This window comes from Eptatretus burgeri, chromosome 7 (assembly GCF_056783735.1).
Source record: "Eptatretus burgeri isolate ZD-2024b chromosome 7, Ebu_testis_v1, whole genome shotgun sequence".
Lineage (NCBI taxonomy): Eukaryota > Metazoa > Chordata > Myxini > Myxiniformes > Myxinidae > Eptatretus > Eptatretus burgeri.
In genome coordinates, this window is record NC_140967.1 from 26,530,145 (window position 1) to 26,551,677 (window position 21,533).

At 47.2% G+C, this 21,533-nt stretch overlaps 1 protein-coding gene across 10 annotated transcripts in view; it reads right to left on the reverse strand.

The window, feature by feature from the left end:
- LOC147022860 (steryl-sulfatase-like) overlaps window positions 1-21,533 on the reverse strand; it is a 103,974-nt gene that overhangs the window by 17,344 nt on the left and 65,097 nt on the right. For all 10 annotated transcript variants that reach the window (XM_085887758.1, XM_085887761.1, XM_085887752.1 and 7 more), the window contains 4 exons: window positions 20,452-20,875; window positions 20,215-20,351; window positions 9,894-10,031; window positions 9,110-9,272 (listed from right to left, as the gene is read on the reverse strand). In XM_085887758.1, the coding sequence (XP_085743884.1) occupies window positions 9,110-9,272; window positions 9,894-10,031; window positions 20,215-20,351; window positions 20,452-20,875 (862 nt within the window). The remainder of the gene's footprint in view (window positions 1-9,109; window positions 9,273-9,893; window positions 10,032-20,214; window positions 20,352-20,451; window positions 20,876-21,533) is intronic.

The following is a 21,533-nucleotide window of genomic DNA, read 5'->3' on the forward strand; positions in this document are numbered from 1 at the left end:
GGGGAACTAGGGAACACAAAAGAGCAGAACTATACCGAATACAATAAATGCAAGTATATACAGCGAACAAAGCACTTAACAGTTTTCTACTTGTTAGACCGGCCCACGGACACACATACGCGCGCGCGTGCACACACACACACACACACACACACACGAAATGGTGGCTGATGCCTTTAATGCGGACTTCAGCTCAGAGGGACAGATGAGCTGAAGCCCAGGGTCTGCCTCGGACCTTTCCACCTCGTGTGGTCTTCAAGCTGTTCGGACCGGGCACCAGCATGGGCGAGCTGGATCCAATCACCGCAAGCCGCGATCCTTTCCGAGCTCCGGCGGATCCCCTCGCGCTCCGGACCACGTGCTGGTGAGACAAGGCACCGATCCTTCCCGACCCGATGCGTCGCTTTCCCAAAGAACCACCGACCAAGATGAGGCCAAGAAGTCGCACCAAACCGGGAACCAAGCAGAGACTGCGAAGAGCTCCACGCACCAAGAAGAGCCAGCCGAGCCAAGATGAGGCCACGAAGCAGGACAAAAGCCACCGGAAGATCCAACTACTCCAGCCGAGCTGAACCAGCACGAGAACAACAACCATCGAGCCAAGAAAAGGGTCCCCTTCTTATCCTTCTCAGCCCCGCCTCGCTACCGGCGTGACTCATTCGCCCCCGTGCGCCACCCCCCCAGCAACCGCGGGTGGGGGCTGTTTACGTTGCTTTCTGCTGGACCCGCCCCAACCGTCATCCCTGTTTACACCGTTGAATCACGGGACGGGAGGGTTCTTCTTCTTCTTAGTTGTGGAGGAGGGTCGTTCTGATTGAACCCTAACTATTAAAATGAATCACAGCGCATTTACATATATTTACCCATTAAACAATGGAAGGCGAGCTATCTATAGAACATGTACTTACCGAGATAACTGAGCTAAAGGACCTGAATGATGAGTGTGATAATGGCTTCCAGATTTGCAACAATATATTCAAATGTATATAATTTCATTTAGATTTAATGTACAACACTGTTAGACATATACAGATGATCAGAATGCAATTATCTTCAATTTGATGCATCATACATGTATATTGGATATGATTTGGGCCTTCTGCATGCCATTTTGATTCCATCCGTAAATTGAATTCGCCACAAATCGATAAAGGTATAATTTTAGGGTACCCCTATTCAAAAAATCAAAACAGGTAGTGCATCCCAAAATTTTCAATGTTAACATTCATATTCGTGTTCATAGGTTTGCTGGGGGTGGGCGGGGGGGGTGCACTGTGGCCATATCTGGCCCATGGCCTATAGGATTTTAAAATTTTCTTCAGTGATTCTTCACCAGTGAGAAATTGGGCCAAAACGATGTACATTCTACAGCATGATATCGTCACGAATCTGGAATCCATTTGCACACAAACGGACAGCAGCCCCCGCAGTTCAGTTATTTCGATAAGTATGTGTTTATAGTCAGGGTCCCGTCCTTATGTCTAATGGGTTAATTTCATGTGTGCGCTGCGCGTTTCTTTTATAGTCTAGTTTTTTTTATATCTTTAAATCTTCCTCACCTCTCCACACCATCGACACCAGTGCCCATGTGTTTTTGGCTGAAGGCGTGGGCGGAGCCTCCATCGCCTCAGATCGAGGCTCCGCTCCGAGGAAGGGCATGGAGTGTTTCCTCCAGCCAATGGGCGAAGGGCGAGCAGAGCCGAGGCACGCCGGCCAATGGGAGGCGAGAGTGCCGGGAACTACGACGGAGCCTCATCGGGAGGTGGACCTCCGAGACGCCCGACAACCCTTTGTCCAATCAGGAGGCGAGTGGGAGGGAAGAAATCCCTCGGACCTGGCAAGAAGAGTAGAGTGGTTGTCAGGACGAGTGTACGGGAGTCATCATGGTGATTGGCTTGGTCTTGGTCGTAGTGGCTTTTTGTTTGCGGTCCTTCGAGTGGCTCCATGGCGCAATGGATAGCGCATTGGACTTCTAGTGGAAGCAGCAATTCAAAGGTTGCGGGTTTGAGTCCCACTGTGGTGGTTGAAGTACGATGTGACCACACGAGGCGTAGAGATACCGACAAGGCCCTGGTACCCAGCTCGCCTATTCCTCCTGGGCTGAGGGACCGAAAAAAGACCCCACGGGGTCCATTTCGTGTGTGTGTGTGTGTGTGTGTGTGTGTGTGTGTGTGTGTGTGTGTGTGTGTGTGTGTGTGTGTGTGTGTGTGTGTGTGCCCGTGGGCCCTGTCTGCAAGTAGAAATTGTGAAGTGCTTTTGTTCATTGTACATTACTTTATTCGGATAACTTTGCTCTTTGTGCCCCCCTGCCCCTGATAAATAAACCCCCAATTGTTCAATGTACCAATTCGTTGTCTGTCACTTTCTTCCATTGACCCAGCACGGTGCTTATTGAGAAATAGTGAGGCCATGTGCCGTAAGTTGTCATTGGGACCGGCACGGCTCTGGTAACTCCCGCTCGGTACGCCAGACCCGAGTCGGTATATGCGACTCAGTTCGGACAGAGTCGGCCGAGGGTGCGGTTTCCCCCGTAGCTAGACGGCGTGAGTACTTTGGTAAATTGGAATTAGACAAGTGGACCCTACCTCATGCCGCCGAAATATTGGCGACCACGGTCCTTTACGTGACCTGTGACCTTTCGGAGTTGTCTGGAAGTCACGACCTAAATTCCGGGTGTTCGGTGGGAGACGGCTCTACTGCTCCACCCAGCGTTCATTTACCGCCACCGAACACCGGCCCACAACAATATTTCAAAACGTTGTGGGCGGATTATGACAAAACTTGGTGGCTGAATTGAGTGGGCGATGAGAACGAGCCGATTACATTTGGTTCAGGTCTGGATCCAGATCGAGTCTATTAGTGGAAACAAAACGTAAACTGTTCAGCCTGGTGCAGATATGCACTCTTCTGAGTGCTGTTCTCGATTTTATTGAAACACCAATTGTTCTTCATCCTTTACCTGAAATGGAGGCATCCCCTTTACAGTAAACATGAGGCCAAGTTTCCACTGGTGACTGTGAAGATGGCAGCATTTCTGAAGTTTGCAGTATGGAAGACGATGATTCAAACAATTCACTCTTTATTCAGCAATTCATAAAGAGTAAAGCAATTCACAGTTTATTTTATTCCTGATACGTGAAACACCCTGCAACGCATGCCTGCAGAAAACAGACTTTTTGGAACGATGGCGCATTTTCAATCCAATCATCATGTAACTTTATTCAAAAAAATTATCCATGGATGGCGCTCCTATTTTTGAAAGTTTTGTTTCAATCGCTTATCTAGTTGTGGAGAAAATGAATTTAAAAGCAAAAGTTGGAAAAGTGAGGGCAGAGGAAAAAAAAAAAACAGGTGAGGGTCTCCGCTGACATTCAACAACATGGTCAAGGAGACCTATTACTAGTACAAGGTTCAAGGCCACTCGTGGAAGTACAGAGAGGAGGAAGTAAAAAATTCAACAATATACAAAGGTTAAGGCTCATGGAAGAAGCATGATGTTGGCTTAATGGTTAAGGTGGCTGGCTTAAGATCTTAGGGTCCTTAGTTTGAGTTTTTGTCATTCTGTTGAAACAACACCAGGTTGGTTGACTCAGCCTGTCATCTTTCTGAGGTCTGCAAAATGAGCACACACCATTCGAGTATCCTGTGTCGGAGTAGTGACCCATTCAGGACAGTACTCCTTCGCCAAACGAAGTCGCCTCGGCAGCTTCACGGGGTGAAAGGAATGGTTATTATAAAAAATATCGTTACAGATTTCCGCCCGCTGGCATGCGAACGACCGCGTTTCACCAATAGCGGCCGCTTCGCCCACCGAATGGACAATCCAGTCGCGGCTTTCCGGATCAATGCCGAAAACCACCCACGGGTGTGTTTTTAACCACACCACAACCTTGTCCGTACTCGACCCGCGCGACAGGGTCCGATCGCCAAATCTTCGATTTACCTAATTAATTGCGCGGGTAGATTACCGAGAGATTGTACCTCAACGGGGCCGCTTGGAAACGAGCCGCTTCAGCAGCTCGCTTCCTTTTGGGATAACCGAGAGGGGTATTATCGCGCAGCCCCGTTGGACCCGATTACTTTATCAGCTATTTAACAACCAACTATATTCCGAGTGTAATATGACAGTTCAATTAGGGAAAAGGATGCAATGAACGGGTGACATTTAAACAAGCACATTTATTTCACAACCAAACATGCACATATACGGTCAAAGATGCGGCTATGCAGTCATGCATGCAAACAATACACTTCAATTCAATCATGCAATGAATGGGGGTAGGGACAAGACGCGAGCAAGATGCGAGCAAGACGAAGAGCTACCACCGTCTGTTTATTATGTACAGTCACTTATCGACAGTTCTACTTAAGGACATGGCGCCACAACGTTCATGCAAAAGAAGCAAAGGAAAAACCCCAGGACAGACGAGGGGTAGACTGGACCCCTTGGGGTCTTTATAAACACGGAGCTGTGTAGACTGCAAAGGCTCTGAGAGACCGGGCTGGCTACCTTCACCCTCGTGGTGACTTGCTAGTGCGACCCTCGACGTCCCCTCTCCCGCGATCCACGGTAAGGCACGGTACGGCGGGCCGCGCGCCTTGGCTCCGCTGTGCTCCGCTCTCTCCAGGCCCCTACCGCGGCTCCACTCACTGCCCACAACTCTGACAAGACACCCTTTTTCTCCTTTCCACACACCTCCACAACCTCCAGCGGCGACCTCTCCTCAGCACCTCACAACCTCCAGCAGCCGAATCGACGACAGAGCGACCTTGCGTTCAGCGCGCCCTTTTATTTCCATGGCGCCTCGCCCCTCCCTTTCGCCCCCCCCTTCGCCCCCCCCTTCGCCCCCCCCCCTTTCCAGCACGCACGCGAAGCTTCCAGAAGAAGGGCGTTTTCCTCGCCGAATCGGGGCCTTTCTTTTATGTCTTCATAGCTTTCGTCTTTTCCACACGTGTTTGTCGTTGGGGAGAGGGGTGAGGCCATTGTCCGTTCTCCCCCGATGAATGTCAGGCTTCCCGCAACCGTGCTGAGGTGGAAGTGCGGTGGTGGTGTGGTTGGCGTTATGGTGGCCGTGAGGGTGGTGTGGCTGGCGTTTGTGGTGGTCGTGAGGGTGGTGTGGTTGGGCGGTGGTGGTTAAAGTGGTCGTTGTGAAGGCAGCTATTCGTTGTCCGTGGGGATGTTGGCGGTTAATGAGAAGGTGGTTGTGGTGATCGTGGTTGGTGGCGTTTTGTGGTGGTAGTAATGGTGGTTGGTCCAAAATAATGATAGTAAAAGAAAAACGGCTAACTCAAAGATTCACAGCCCGGTTACAAGAAAAAATCCCTTCGACATCGGTAGGGAAATCTATCTGAACACACACTTATCAATATAACTGATCTAAGAACCTATATGGTGCTCTGCGAATTTCCACAGCCGTAACAATATATATATATATATATATATATATATATATATATATATATATATATATATATATACCACCAGGCTCATATATATATATATATATATATATATATATATATATATATATATATATATATATATATATATATATATATATATATATATATATATATATATATATATATATATATATATATATATATATATATATATATATATATATATATATATATATATATATATATATGAGCCTGGTGTTGGCGCAGTGGTTTGGGATCCAAAAGGTCCTGAGTTCAAGCCCCGTTGGGCCACTGAATTAATACACCAGGAGGTTGACTCAGCCTGTCATCCTTCCGAGGTCGGCGAAATGAGTACCAGTGTACTGGGCCGGTGTATACCCCAGTTAAAAAAATAGGTGTACCATATCCCTGTGTCGTAAGAGGTGACCAGGGTTGTGTCAGGAAGGGCATCCGGTGTAAAACATGTGCCAAATCACTATGCGGATCATACGGATGATCCGCTGTGGCGACCCCTAAAGGGAGCAGCCGAAAGAAGAAGAAGAAGAAGAAGAAGATACATATTTCAGGGGGCTGCAAAAGTAGGTCTTGTTTTTCGCACCTTTTGTTTTTCATTACTGTATACCTACTTTTGCAGCCCCCTGTATATATATACTGTGTATTTTTATTTTTTTGTTATTATTTATTTATATATTTAAGGCTCATGGAAGGGCAGTGATTAAAGGGGTAAAAAAAAAATCTCACTTATTTATTGTATCATTTTCAACAATGAAACAAACCCTCCCTGTGGCAGTAACCATAAAACTGAGAATATCCACATGACCAATAAAAACCCCACTGTTCGGTAAGCAATTGTCCCACTGTTGGCTGATGCTACAATTGCCTGTGAAAATTATGGCTTCTGTGTGCATTACCTGTGCTGCTATGCACCTGTTTACATGGTGTTGATTGTTATCGGTGCTTGTTAATGAATCCTAGAAGTCATTGACGTACTCAATAGTTGCTGCACCTAAGATTACAAACATTAAAGAACCTTTTGGCCCTCACCATCTCAATGAACTTCTCGATGTATAAGCTTTTACCTTTTCAAGTTTGCATCTTGCCAAATAAATCAAACAATCCTGTTAAAAAGTCAGAGGAATGTTTCGGAAATTTTTTTTTAAATTTACGATGCAAACTCATGGATGCTGGCTGCCTTTACTCAAAGTATGAGTGATCACATGGGACAGGAGATCCACACAAGACAGTCCACCTCCCAAATCGTGTCCAACATTTAACCCTCTGAATGCAGTGATGGGATTATATCAGCGTGTAATTGTTGGAAACAAATCTCAATTGAATTTTCTGTTGAGAAAAAAAATTCAAATGCTGTATTACTTTGGGAAAGAGACCTCAAACGAATAGAGAGCTTTAATTTGTGGTGCTACAGAAGGCTACTGAGAGTGAAATGGATCAAAAGAACAAATGAATGTGCTTTATAAAAGATAATGGAACAGTCGAGACACTGAAACGAAGATACTAATTTGAACATGTCGCAAACGAACATTGAACTAATTTGAACATGTCGCAAGAAGACAGGGTCTCAAAAAAGACATGACAGAGGGCATTGTTAGATCGTTTGTGATCAAAGATGAAATGGAATGCCAAAGACAAGGTAAATAGACAAAGTGAAGATCATTGATATGAGCTCAATAGAAGCAACAAGATCACAGAATTAAGCAGATTGTAAATAAATGTACAGTACATGTCACCATGGCCATTCAGCTAAGCTGAACAAACCAAAATGAGAAGATATTGTTATGTGTATGGTGTACAGGGTTTAAGGCCTTTGCATACATAGACTCTGTGCTCACTTAAGATAGTTCAAAAGGTAAGAAGTATTTGATGTTTAGGCTAAGATGGTCCTGTTTTTGTATGCCGTTGGGAGGCGGTGTTGTGAGCTATAGAGAAGTCATCAAGATTAATGATCTGTCCTCCCTGTTTGCACTGGCAAAGACCAGGCAAGGAAAGGTAGGGATCCCCGAGAGGACAAATAAAATAACTTCGCATGAGGTTAAAGGGTAAAGTTGACTCCTTTTCCTCCCCTTCCATCTGACGGTGCAGCCCCAAGAACATGTCATCACCACCAGTGCCAGCAATGTTGTTACCTGGGGCGGGCCTCACCAGAGGGCCCTCCCACTGCTGCAGCAACACAGTGTGCAAGTGGTCGGCCTTGTGGCAAGGAGTACCGCTGGCAAGAGAAGTGCAGCTCGATTGGAGTCGTGGGCCGTTGCCTGATTGGGACAGCGGTGGGAAGCTGACATGTTGCAGACTGTGCTGCATCATGTGAGGGACAAAATTGGGAGCGGGAAGGAGGCAGGAGACCATTTCCCTCTCTTTTAGCTCCCTTCTCTTTTGCCAGGGGGATGCTCTTTGGCCGTCTCGCTCTTTTGCTGGGAACCTCTGATGCTATGGGGCTCTTCCTCTTTAGTGGGCAATGATTTTTCTGGGCCACGATCTCTTCTGGTACTGCCATGCTCTGTATAGTTTGACCTTGCTTTGCTCTCTAAATGTTCCCTCGTGGACATTTAAGCACTTAAACAATCCTTGCCTGGTTTGTTGTGTATGAGTGCATGTACTGGAAGAGTATGTATGCTCTGCCAAAAAAAAAAATTTCTAAGAAATTATTTTCTGCAAATAAGAAGTTTTCTTGAAACAATAAAACCCTGATAAAATCTTATGAGGCACCAAAAAAAAATTCTCATAGTTTTTCTGGTTTCAAGAAAACTTTTCCTCTTTTAAGAAAAGGCTTTCTTACTATGAAAAAAAATTTTGTCAGTGTGTATTTGGACCCTTAGAGTTTGTTTTTTGTTGTTTTATTAGGATTTATTAATTTATAGTCATCATCATTCATCATCATCTCTGGTGTTGGCTTAATAATTAGGGTGGTAGGCTTAGGATCCAAGGAACCTGCATTCAAATCCCACTTGGCTGTTTAATTAATACCAGGTGGGGTTGACTCTGTCTGTCATCCTTCTGAGGTTGGCAAAATGAGTGCCAGCTTGCTGGTATCCTGTGTCGGAGTGGCGACCCGTCCAGGATTGTGCCCAATAGCCACGGAGACTGCTTAGGCAGCACCAACGCTCTGCACAGAGTATGGTCCCAATGGATGGATTCATCATCTGTATTCGTGTGCTGGATCTGTCTGTAATTATGTCCCATGCTCATGTCCTTTCACTTGAATAAGCCAATTGTGCGTGTCAGCTCCATAAAACCGTATCCTGCGTGTAACTTGTTTCGGTGATATTGCCTTCTCCTTTGGGTAGCTAAATTCTGTTAAAATCCTGATAACCGGCATGGGGTTAGTTCACACTCAGAATACAATCGCTCGTCTCCACTCAGGTGTGCAATCGCCTCCAAAATGGCTTTAAGTTGGCCATTCACGAAGCACATCGCTTTGGCGTGGCGGGGCCACATTAGTGAGCATCCCATCAGCATGATACAATTTATGTGGAATAAATCCACCTTTAGGAAAATTCCATTTGCATTGAGTGCTGCACTACTTCTGAACCAAGCCAAATAACCATCTGTGTCATCGATGTCACCATAAAGGTGAAGGATCTCATGAATACTCCTGAAGTGTTTCGTCGAATAAATTAATCAATCATAGTGTAGCAACATTGCATCAAATGAGTGTGATATGTCTGACCTGTCCTGAGGCAAAGGAATCCCAGCTAAAGTCAAGATGGTGGAGAAGATATCCATGTTACTCGTAGCAGAGTCAACCTTACGAGAAGCTGGGAGCATCTCCGGCCAACGGAGAATGGCAGGAACTCGAATACCACCTTCAAATCCTCCCATCCCTTTTCCTCCTAAAAGATGAATCGCTTAGAATATTTCCCCAATGTCACAAAATAGCCTTTCTTTGGACACATGGAAATAATTTGTTTGACACAGAATTTAAATGCCAATTCTCATTACTATTCAAAAAGACAATTGTTTCTTTTCTGAAGATTTCAGCCTCTAACAATAAAAAAAAATTGAAAGATTGCTACATTTAGAGGGCATTTATAAAAATGCTAGTTTGGGTCAGAATGAAAAAGGATGCAGACAGGATATTGTACTTGCATCTCAAGACTAAACAGGATCACAAGACACAAAGTGTAAGAAAAGCAGGATTTCTGAGCCTTATTGGAAGAGCTTTCTTTCAACGCTATGATGAAACAATTTAAAATCCCAAAAGGGTGAGCTTCAGGTTTGCATCATCACAGCATGAAGAAAGCTGCACAGTAATAGAAGGAAGGGTTGCGGAGAATGAAATATACATTATTTTAAAAAAATTGCTGCAGCCATGCATGAAATCGAAATAATTTGGCTTCCACATTTTGGAAAAGCATGTGCTCAGCAAAAACAACAACAACATTTATGGCTTCTATATGACATTTTATGACTCGGTGAGCATGTTCAAAAGGTGGTGGAAAGTGAAAGCTCACCCTTGTAGATGCCATTATTCCCTCCAAAGACCGCTCCTGTAGGAGACATTTCCTCAAGATGTCCTCCCTGATCGGATGAAAAGTACACTAAGGTGTTCTGACTCAGGTGCAGTCGGTCCAAAGCGTTCACTATTTCACCTGAGACAAAAAAAAGAAAAATTATGCCCATGATGAGATTTAACCGATATCCTCAATGATACAGGATGCTGCATCATTGAGCTTCCTCATCTTTTGGAGCCTATGTAAGGCCTGTTTCATTTGTCCATTCAGAGCACACAGCTCATGAATTGAATTGCAGGTTAAAATCCCATAAACTGTGTTAATTTGCCTATTGTTTACCAATGACAATGCCATTCATGTAAAAGTAGACTAACATCTCCTGATGTCCATATTCTGATGTAATATTGTTGCATATTTGGAAGCCATTTACACACAAACAGACAGCAGTCCCCAAGTTTAGTTATCTCGATAAGTATGTGTTTATAGTTAGTGTCCCCTACCTGTGTCTAATGGGAATTACATGTGTGCGCTGCGAGTTACTTTTTTAGTCAGGGTTTTTGCAATACAAATCGAGCCTCCAGCCAACCGAAACCATCACTCCTTCACTTCGCACATCGCGCCATTAATCACGCGTGTCCAGCCACGTACGTGGGTGAAGATTTCCATCGCCTCAGATCGAGACTCTGCCCAGGAAGGCAGGGGCGTGCCCCTTGTCCAATCACGCACAGAGGGCGACTTTCCCACGACACCCTGTCCAATGAGGGTTGAGATTGCCAGAGGACGACTTTCCCACGACACCCTGTCCAATGAGGGTTGAGATTGCCACAGAGGATGACTTTCCCACGACACCCTGGCCAATGAGGGTTGAGATTGCCACAGAGGGCGACTTTCCCAAGACACCCTGTCCAATGAGGGTTGAGATTGCCAGAGGACGACTTTCCCACGACACCCTGTCCAATGAGGGTTGAGATTGCCACAGAGGATGACTTTCCCACGACACCCTGGCCAATGAGGGTTGAGATTGCCACAGAGGGCGACTTTCCCAAGACACCCCGGCCAATGAGGGTTGAGATTGCCACAGAGGGCGACTTTCCCACGACACCCTGTCCAATGAGGGTTGAGATTGCCAGAGGACGACTTTCCCACGACACCCTGTCCAATGAGGGTTGAGATTGCCACAGAGGGCGACTTTCCCACGACACCCTGGCCAATGAGGGTTGAGATTGCCACAGAGGGCGACTTTCCCAAGACACCCCGGCCAATGAGGGTTGAGATTGCCACAGAGGGCGACTTTCCCACGACACCCTGGCCAATGAGGGTTGAGATTGCCACAGAGGGCGACTTTCCCAAGACACCCCGGCCAATGAGGGTTGAGATTGCCACAGAGGGCGACTTTCCCACGACACCCTGGCCAATGAGGGTTGAGATTGCCACAGAGGGCGACTTTCCCACGACACCCTGGCCAATGAGGGTTGAGATTGCCACAGAGGGCGACTTTCCCACGACACCCTGGCCAATGAGGGTTGAGATTGCCACAGAGGGCGACTTTCCCACGACACCCTGGCCAATGAGTGTTGAGATTGCCACAGAGGGCGACTTTCCCACGACACCCTGGCCAATGAGGGTTGAGATTGCCACAGAGGGCGACTTTCCCAAGACACCCCGGCCAATGAGGGTTGAGATTGCCACAGAGGGCGACTTTCCCACGACACCCTGGCCAATGAGGGTTGAGATTGCCACAGAGGGCGACTTTCCCACGACACCCTGGCCAATGAGGGTTGAGATTGCCACAGAGGGCGACTTTCCCACGACACCCTGGCCAATGAGTGTTGAGATTGCCACAGAGGGCGACTTTCCCACGACACCCCGGCCAATGAGGGTTGAGATTGCCACAGAGGGCGACTTTCCCAAGACACCCCGGCCAATGAGGGTTGAGATTGCCACAGAGGGCGACTTTCCCACGACACCCCGGCCAATGAGGGTTGAGATTGCCACAGAGCGCGACTTTCCCACGACACCCTGGCCAATGAGGGTTGAGATTGCCACAGAGCGCGACTTTCCCACGACACCCCGGCCAATGAGGGTTGAGATTGCCACAGAGGGCGACTTTCCCACGACACCCCGGCCAATGAGGGTTGAGATTGCCACAGAGGGCGACTTTCACACGACACCCCGGCCAATGAGGGTTGAGATTGCCACAGAGGGCGACTTTCACACGACACCCCGGCCAATGAGGGTTGAGATTGCCGCAGAGGGCGACTTTCCCACGACACCCTGGCCAATGAGTGTTGAGATTGCCACAGAGGGCGACTTTCCCATGACACCCTGGCCAATGAGGGTTGAGATTGCCACAGAGGGCGACTTTCCCACGACACCCTAGCCAATGAGGGTTGAGATTGCCACAGAGGGCGACTTTCCCACGACACCCCGGCCAATGAGGGTTGAGATTGCCACAGAGGACGACTTTCCCACGACACCCTGGCCAATGAGGGTTGAGATTGCCACAGAGGGCGACTTTCCCAAGACACCCCGGCCAATGAGGGTTGAGATTGCCACAGAGGGCGACTTTCCCACGACACCCTGGCCAATGAGTGTTGAGATTGCCACAGAGGGCGACTTTCCCACGACACCCTGGCCAATGAGGGTTGAGATTGCCACAGAGGGCGACTTTCCCAAGACACCCCGGCCAATGAGGGTTGAGATTGCCACAGAGGGCGACTTTCCCACGACACCCTGGCCAATGAGGGTTGAGATTGCCACAGAGGGCGACTTTCCCACGACACCCTGGCCAATGAGGGTTGAGATTGCCACAGAGGGCGACTTTCCCAAGACACCCCGGCCAATGAGGGTTGAGATTGCCACAGAGGGCGACTTTCCCACGACACCCTGGCCAATGAGGGTTGAGATTGCCAGAGGACGACTTTCCCACGACACCCTGTCCAATGAGGGTTGAGATTGCCACAGAGGACGACTTTCCCACGACACCCTGGCCAATGAGGGTTGAGATTGCCACAGAGGGCGACTTTCCCAAGACACCCCGGCCAATGAGGGTTGAGATTGCCACAGAGGGCGACTTTCCCATGACACCCTGGCCAATGAGGGTTGAGATTGCCACAGAGGGCGACTTTCCCATGACACCCTGGCCAATGAGGGTTGAGATTGCCGCAGAGGGCGACTTTCCCACGACACCCTGGCCAATGAGTGTTGAGATTGCCACAGAGGGCGACTTTCCCATGACACCCTGGCCAATGAGGGTTGAGATTGCCACAGAGGGCGACTTTCCCACGACACCCTGGCCAATGAGGGTTGAGATTGCCACAGAGGGCGACTTTCCCACGACACCCTGGCCAATGAGGGTTGAGATTGCCACAGAGGGCGACTTTCCCAAGACACCCCGGCCAATGAGGGTTGAGATTGCCACAGAGGGCGACTTTCCCACGACACCCTGGCCAATGAGGGTTGAGATTGCCACAGAGGGCGACTTTCCCATGACACCCTGGCCAATGAGGGTTGAGATTGCCGCAGAGGGCGACTTTCCCACGACACCCTGGCCAATGAGTGTTGAGATTGCCACAGAGGGCGACTTTCCCATGACACCCTGGCCAATGAGGGTTGAGATTGCCGTAGAGGGCGACTTTCCCATGACACCCTGGCCAATGAGTGTTGAGATTGCCACAGAGGGCGACTTTCCCACGACACCCTGGCCAATGAGGGTTGAGATTGCCACAGAGGGCGACTTTCCCACGACACCCTGGCCAATGAGGGTTGAGATTGCCACAGAGGGCGACTTTCCCACGACACCCTGGCCAATGAGTGTTGAGATTGCCACAGAGGGCGACTTTCCCACGACACCCTGGCCAATGAGGGTTGAGATTGCCACAGAGGGCGACTTTCCCAAGACACCCCGGCCAATGAGGGTTGAGATTGCCACAGAGGGCGACTTTCCCACGACACCCTGGCCAATGAGGGTTGAGATTGCCACAGAGGGCGACTTTCCCACGACACCCTGGCCAATGAGTGTTGAGATTGCCACAGAGGGCGACTTTCCCACGACACCCTGGCCAATGAGGGTTGAGATTGCCGCAGAGGGCGACTTTCCCACGACACCCTGCCCAATGAAAGTTGAGATTTCCACAGAGGGCGATTTTCTCACCCCGGCCAATGAGGCACAAGAAAAGAAATAAAATGAACGCCAGGCTCCGGAGCGCTGGTCTTGGGGGTCGTGGGTCTTGGTGCTGGCTGGTTCGTCTGGTCCTGGGTCATTGTTGTCTCTGGTCTTCTTCTTGGTCTTGGTTCGTTGGTGCGTGGCTGGTTGGAGAGCGCGGTCCCTGGTGCTTGGTGCGGCGACAAAGGTGTGGGTTTGCTTCCCCCCCCCCCCGAACCCGCTAGTCTCGACCAGACCGCACGAGGCGGAAAGGTGCCCAACCAGCCCCATTCCTTTTGGGTGTGTGTGTGTGTGTGTCGGTGGTGCCCGTCATGCAAGTAGAAACTGTTAAGTGCCTGTGTTCATTGTAAATTGCATTTCTGATCGTCGGTTTAACTCTGCTCTTTTTGTGCTCCCCTGCCCCATTATAAATAAACCCCCAATTGTTCAATGTACCAGCTCGTTGTTGTGCTTTCTATTATTGATCCAACACGGTTCGTGCTTGAGAACCAGTAAGCCGATTGGGCTGTAAGTTGTCGTTTAGACCGACGGACTTTGGTAATTCCACTCGGTTACACTAGACCGAGGTCAAAAGAGTGACCCGGTTCAACAGAGTCCGTTGAGGGTGTGACTTCCCCGGTAATTTGACAATGTGGGTACTTAGGTATGTTGAAATTTGGCTGGTAACCCTACCCCACGCCGTCAGAGAATTGGCGAGCACAGTCCTTAAGAGACTCGTGACCTTCAGAGTTGTCTGAAGGTTACGACCTGAAATTCCGGGTGTTCAGTGGGAGACGGCTCCACTGCTCCACCTAGCGGTCGCTCCTCGCCACCGACCCCCAGCCCACAACAATATATTATTACATTTGTAAGGAAGGTACATATTGCCTTAGAACAGATGTAAATGTATGGAGTAATATGGTTCATGTACAAGTAGTGAGCCCATCTCGATGTGATTAAGTAGGGAAACGTTAGCTTAAGGATTGTCTCTTTAAATGTGCACCATACGGAGGGTGGTGCATTGTTATAAATAGTTGGGGTTTAAGGTAAGGAATCGTATGTATAACCTCTTGTGTGTCCCACCAGATGAGGCACCAAGGTGAGGCCAAAGCGAAGAGCGCAAGGGGCGGAGCCATGGATTGTCTCTGGAGGGGTGGAGTTTGTCTTTCCTGAGGGGTGCAGTTTTCCTTGCCCAGAGAGGCCAGAGTTTTGGGACCTCTCAGGAGAGCTCGCAAGAGCCAGGATAATTGTTTGGGTGCGAAGCAAGAGGAGAAGTAGAGGAGGGATTGCACCAAAAGCAGGGAGGGAGTCGTCTCTCAGTAGAGTTTGTTGGAAGCAAATAAAGGAGAAGGGGAGTTAAGATTGCACCAATAATTTATATTTGTACATAATTATATATTTATCGATTCCGTGTTCCGCCTTTCTTCACCACCTCAACCCGTCGTTGTCATCTCCACATCACATTCACCATCCCCTGTTATTTGTTCGGGAAATAAACCAGTTGTTTTTGAAATAATTAAGTCTTGTGTGCTTTTTGCGATTTCCATGCGTGCAAGGCTGCCATTAATTGACATGTCCAAGGCAGGAAAAGCCAGTTCAGTCCATCCGTCCAGCATCGGTCTTAATCGATAAGCAGGAACATGACAATATGCAGAAGCTCCCCTTGTCAGGTCAGGCCAGGCCAGATCAGATCTGTACCTTGCTACAGGTACCATGCAGACCTCGACTAACCTATGTCATGGTTGGGTTGTTGGTGACTAAATGGTCTCCCCTACCAGGTATCCAGGTGAGGAGGGTGTACGGACATGGGCACCCAACAGGATCAAAAACAAAACTTGTCAAAGGGGATAGGAGCTCCTTGTGAGCCAACGGCCATCAATATCTGGTGCCCAACTGTGTCTGCAGATGTCCTCCTGCAGTTGGGTTATTTCTTTCGTGAAGGTTGGTGGCAGGATTTGCACTCCGGCCACCGTAAAACACTTCATTCCACAATATACACAAAAAAAACACAAATAAAACACAGAAAACCCCACTCTATGTTAATGCCTCCTGTGCAGCTGCCCTTCGTAGGGTAGCTCACTGGATAATGGGATTGGGGCAAAATTTTCAGGATCCCCATTCTTTGATAATAGAAGGAAAAACACAGGGAAACCTTTCTGGGTCAGGTTGTGGTGGTGTGTCAGGGTGGTGCTGAGGTGTTGGCCACCAGACGTCGGTCTCCTCAGGTTAACTTGAGGTGGTCCCTTCGGGTGGGTGCCTGGAATGTCTTCATTCTAAGAAAGAATGATCACCTGTCTCTGCTGTCACCTGAGCTCCTGCATTTGGACATCAGTATTGCAGAACTTTGAGGTTTGGAGACCGGATATTGGTGAGATGGTGGGTGGTTACACCTACTACTGGTCTGGTTGCTCTGATAGTTATCATGCCCAAGGAGTTGCTGTACCTTTGTCCAACAAGCTGACTTCCATGATAATTGAGGTACCGCCGGTCAACGAGAGTAATATGAGACTGAACTATGTATATTGTCATTTCCCTGGTCTCTGTATATGCTCTGACTTAGGCGAGTGATCTCACCGTGAAGGACACATTCTATGCCATGCTCGAGTCTGTGGTTGATCAGTGCCCCCGGTGAGATACTCTTCGTGTCTTGGGGGATTTCAATGCATCGACTGGCACTGACAGGGATGTTTATGAGATATGTGTTGCTCCCCATGGGTCTGGAATCATGAACCAGAACACCTCGACTTTGCAAGATGTCGTGGACTCCAGGTTGCTGGTTCATGGTTTCAGCACCCACAGACTCACTGCTGGACTTGGTATTCCAAGGATGGTGTGCGGCAAAGGAGATTGACCATGTGCTCCTTGATGGTCACTGGATGATGCTCCAGAATTGCAGGGTCTACCGGAGTGCTCAGTTATCAATACCAACCGCAAGCTTGTTGTAGTAACTCCGAAGCTGTGTCTCAAATCCAATAGAATCGAACCATCCCAGCCGAGGCTGGATGTTGGCAAGCTCAGGGACAAAAGGGTAGCTGAGGAGTTTGTGAACAAGTTGAGTGGAGACCTGGCGGGTCTGGGTGTTTCGGGAGATCCTGAAGAGGGGTGGAGTGCCTTCAAGACTACCATATTTGATGTTGCAGGTGGTTGTCTTGGAACCCACTGTCAGGTGAAGAAGAACTTTGTCTCCCAAGGGATACAAGACACCATTGACCAAAGTCACAGGGCAAGGCTTAATCTACACTAATAAGTGTGTGTGTGTGTGTGTGTGTGTGTGTGTGTGTGTGTGTGTGTGTGTGTGTGTGTGTGTGTGTGTGTGTGTGTGTGTGTGTGTGTGTGTGTGTGTGTGTGTGTGTGTCAGTGCGTCTCCTCCATAATTCTAAAACCATGAAACGTCGCAGCCTGAAGTGTTTTGCATGCATACTTGGAAAACTCCAAGGAACTGCAAGAGTGAAAATTGGGTGTTTAGGTTAATTAAAACACCCCATTCGAAGATAATTAACGGCCTTATTTAATTATATTCTTCATCAGGTGGATCCTTGGTCACCGCTCTCTATGGGGTATTAAGGTGTATCCTCGGTAATCTCGCTGGGGGTCTGAAGCCGCCATGTTTCTTTGGCCTGCTCAACCCTGCCTTGACTTGGATGGAACAGGCTGCAACAATTTCTGAATGACAGTTTTTTTTCACTTTCCTCACTCACATTATCAAACGCCTGTTCCTCATAGGTACGAATCACTGTATACATCACTTTTGTAAGTGCTATAGTTTTCGAATTAGTAGCTTGGAGCAATTTCATGCATTATATGATACAATTTTCCATGATTTACTCTCACGGACTAATTAAAGTATATCATTGAAATATTATTTGGGCTTTGAGGATCGGATATCATCCAGACTAAACAAGTGTCGAAATATGGAGTGAAATCTGATAATTAGAAATAAGGAGTGTTATAACTAAGCCTGTATACCTATATCTACTTTCAGCAAGCAAGGCTGTGTTCCCTCCTTCTCTATATATATATACACACAAGAAAATGTGAAATTTCCAAAGCATGAAATTTATCTTTTTCTACTATTTGGAGAAATATATTGAGTGAACAAAATATTGAGGAATGTGCCAAAATTAACCAGCTTCATGGAGCTACAATCACACAAACACTAATGTTGTGTGTTGTGTTCATAAAGCATAACATTCTCTCTCTGATAACTCCCTCCCCCCCCCACCTGCCTTTCTCTCTGTTTCTGTCTCTGTCTCCCATCCTCGCTCAGCCCCCACCTAATACAGAGCAGCACCTTCCCACACCACACCTCTATCTCTGTCTGTGTCCAGGCAGTGATTATGTCGGGAGGGTGTTTGTCTCCGGACATGTCCGGGTAGAGTTTGTTTCCGGACATGTCGAGGTGGAGTTTGTTTCTGGGCATGTCTGGGCGGTGCACGTCTCTGGATGTGTCCGGACGTGTCCAGGCTGTGTTTGTCTCTGGACTGTGTTTATAGCACGAGCGGTAGAAAATGGATTTCAGAAATTATTTTGTTTCCATCGTCAATGATATATTCTATGCAGAAGCATTTTGATGAGACAATATGAATCATAATTAACGTTCCACTGCCGGTCTGCTTTCCCTTCTTCTCACTTCTTGCTGCCTTCCCTTCCCCCACCTCTCCTCACTCCCCTTGCCTCCTCTCTGTCCCCTCTTCTGTCTCCCTTCCCTCTCTCCTCCTCTCCCTCAACACCCACGTCAGCAAAGCGACGGGTTGTATTTGCTAGTCTATAATAATGAATGTGTGTGTGTGTGTGTGTGTGTGTGTGTGTGTGTGTGTGTGTGTGTGTGTGTGTGTGTGTGTGTCAGCTCTATAACACCAAAACCATGAAACCCAGCAGCCTAAAACTTTGCACGCATACCAAGGGAACTCCAATAGAGTGCAGGAGTGAAAATTGGGAGTTTAGGTTTATTAAAACACTCCTTTTCAAGATAATTAACGGCATTGTTTATTTATATCCTTTTTCAGGAGCGTCCTTGGCCACCTTGCTCTCATCCTGAGTTACCTCGCTCTCACTTGATGGGGTCTTAATTCACCATTTCTTTTTGACCTGCTCGACAGTGCCTTGACTTGCAACAGGCCGCAATTATTTCTTAAGGATAAAGTTTTTTTTTCCACTTTCCTCACTCATATCAAATGCCTGATCATCATAACTTCAAATCGCTGGATACATTGCAATGCTTAGAAACATCTGAAGACACCAGTGTTCGTGGCTTTATTTCATTTCTGCAAATGCCAAACCTCTAGAATCTCTCAAACTACGCAGAATTACAAAATATAAGCTCCAGAATTGAACTCAGCAGGTGTGACTACTAGAAAAAGTGTTCATTTGTTGAATCACAACATAGTTTGATATTTTGGTGTCTCTGGGATGTGTTTAATATGACGGATCGACAATCACTAATCGCTTGCCAAGCAAGCCATTTCTTATCAACCGTTTTGTCAGAGTGCTTCCTTGAATGCTTTAGCCACTTGGCGAGCACTCTACAATATTCGCACTGCAACTAAATACTGTATATCGATCGACTTGAACAAAGTTCAGGGGCCGCTCACCTGCTTTAGCCCCGCATTGTTCTGCGGTGAAATGGACATTGGCTGGCTCACTGATAAATATGCGATTTAATTTCACACCATTTTTTTCATCATTGACTAATTGATTCATGCTGGTCAGACTTTGTGTCCAACGAGCGTTTGCTGAGAGAGACTCAAATGAGATTTGTTACCTGTATAGTCCATGAGTGCCAGCTGTGGCTGTCTGGACATGTGGCTCGTTTTCCTGACACTGATCCTGCTCACCAAATTCTCTCAACGAGGAAGCCTCATGAGTGAAGGAGGCCAACGGGTCGGCCATGTGCCTCGTGGTTGCAGCACGTTGATTGACATCTCAAGGAGATGGGGATGGGCCAGTCATCTGCCTGGGGGATGGCCAGATGGAGACCCCTGGAGTACCGGCAGAAAGTGGACGTGGTGACGCGCTGCTCCGGCCCATGATCCCATACCTGATCTAACCTCCCTCATGAGCCTCAGAACAGTGTGTTGTTAAAAAAAAAAAAAACGTTTTATTTTCATTTTACAAAATTAATTTCCTGCTTCAACTTAAAAAATCATAACAAGCTGATATTTCATAACGTTTACTTACCAACTGCCCAGTCAAGTTCGTGAACACTGTCCCCATATACACCGTGCTTGCTGCTTCCTCGGAATGCATTGGCTGCAAAATGTGCAGTATGGACGTGTGCAAACGGGACATACAAAAGAAACGGTCCATCATTATTGCTGAAAGGAGGAGATAAAACAAGTTACGTTAATTGCATTGTGAAATGCTTTACGCTTGCAAGGTGTCTGAAGAAGGGATAAAAGTGAGTAATAATCATACCGTTCAATAAACCTGATGGCCTGATACACGATCCTTTGTGTCAGGTTCTCAAAATTAATCGGCTGTTGAATTATCTCATTGTTTTCCATCAAAATGCAGTTCCAGTTTCGAAATTGGCTGAAGAACAGCATAAGCAGTCCAAGCAGTGCACACAAGGTGAGAGTGGGCAACAGCAATTTCCGGCTATGAATGGGAAACACGCCACACAACCAGGTTGCCAAAAGGGTGAAGAAAAGGCCCAGGGCATATGGAGCCGCATTGTTAATATTCTGTTTTGAGCCAGCTGTAAATACACTGCCTTTCCCGATGTGACAATCACGCAGGTTGTTCAGTGGGATGCCATAAAAGTAATCAAAACCATGGTTAAGAGGATGATAGCAATGATCATTTGCCTTTTCACAGTTCATCCCCAGATGCCATTTTCCTGTAGGGAGAGGAAATGAACAAGACATCACAATGCCAACACAAGTGACACGTCAGACGACTTGAATTCATCAATGAACAAATATGTCACTTTTCTGCTTGCAGACAAAACTTGTTCATTGATAAAAAATAATATTAATAAATATAACTGCCGTACATTGATTATATAAATAATAAGTGTCAGTAGTACAGTATTTGCTTTGGACTCAAAAATGCACAACTGGAAATACAAATCAGGTCAAAAATCAAAACTTGTCAGATTTGGGGTCAACAAGAGACCGTCTTCCTTTTATACCACAACTTTCCTTCTTGCAGAACCATGCAGGTGCATGAGCTTTTCGAAAAGCATCAGGTTATAGTTTACTGTCATTACTTCCCAACAACAGTTTGCTTTGTTGTGGCTAGAATTTGAAAAAAAAACAAAAAACAGATATACCCATCAAGGATGGGTGATGGGATGGAATGGCATTTGATATGATGGGTTGGCCATCAAACAATAGCAACAACAATCGTGTGAGAGTTGAGCCTGAAGCGTCGCCCAACTTTATGTTGTTGCCCAACTTTATGTTGTCGCCCAACTGAAGCGTCGCCCAAATCGCCTTTATGTCATCCCTTTGAGGAAGTCTACTTTTGACTTTTTTGAGATCGGAAACAGAATG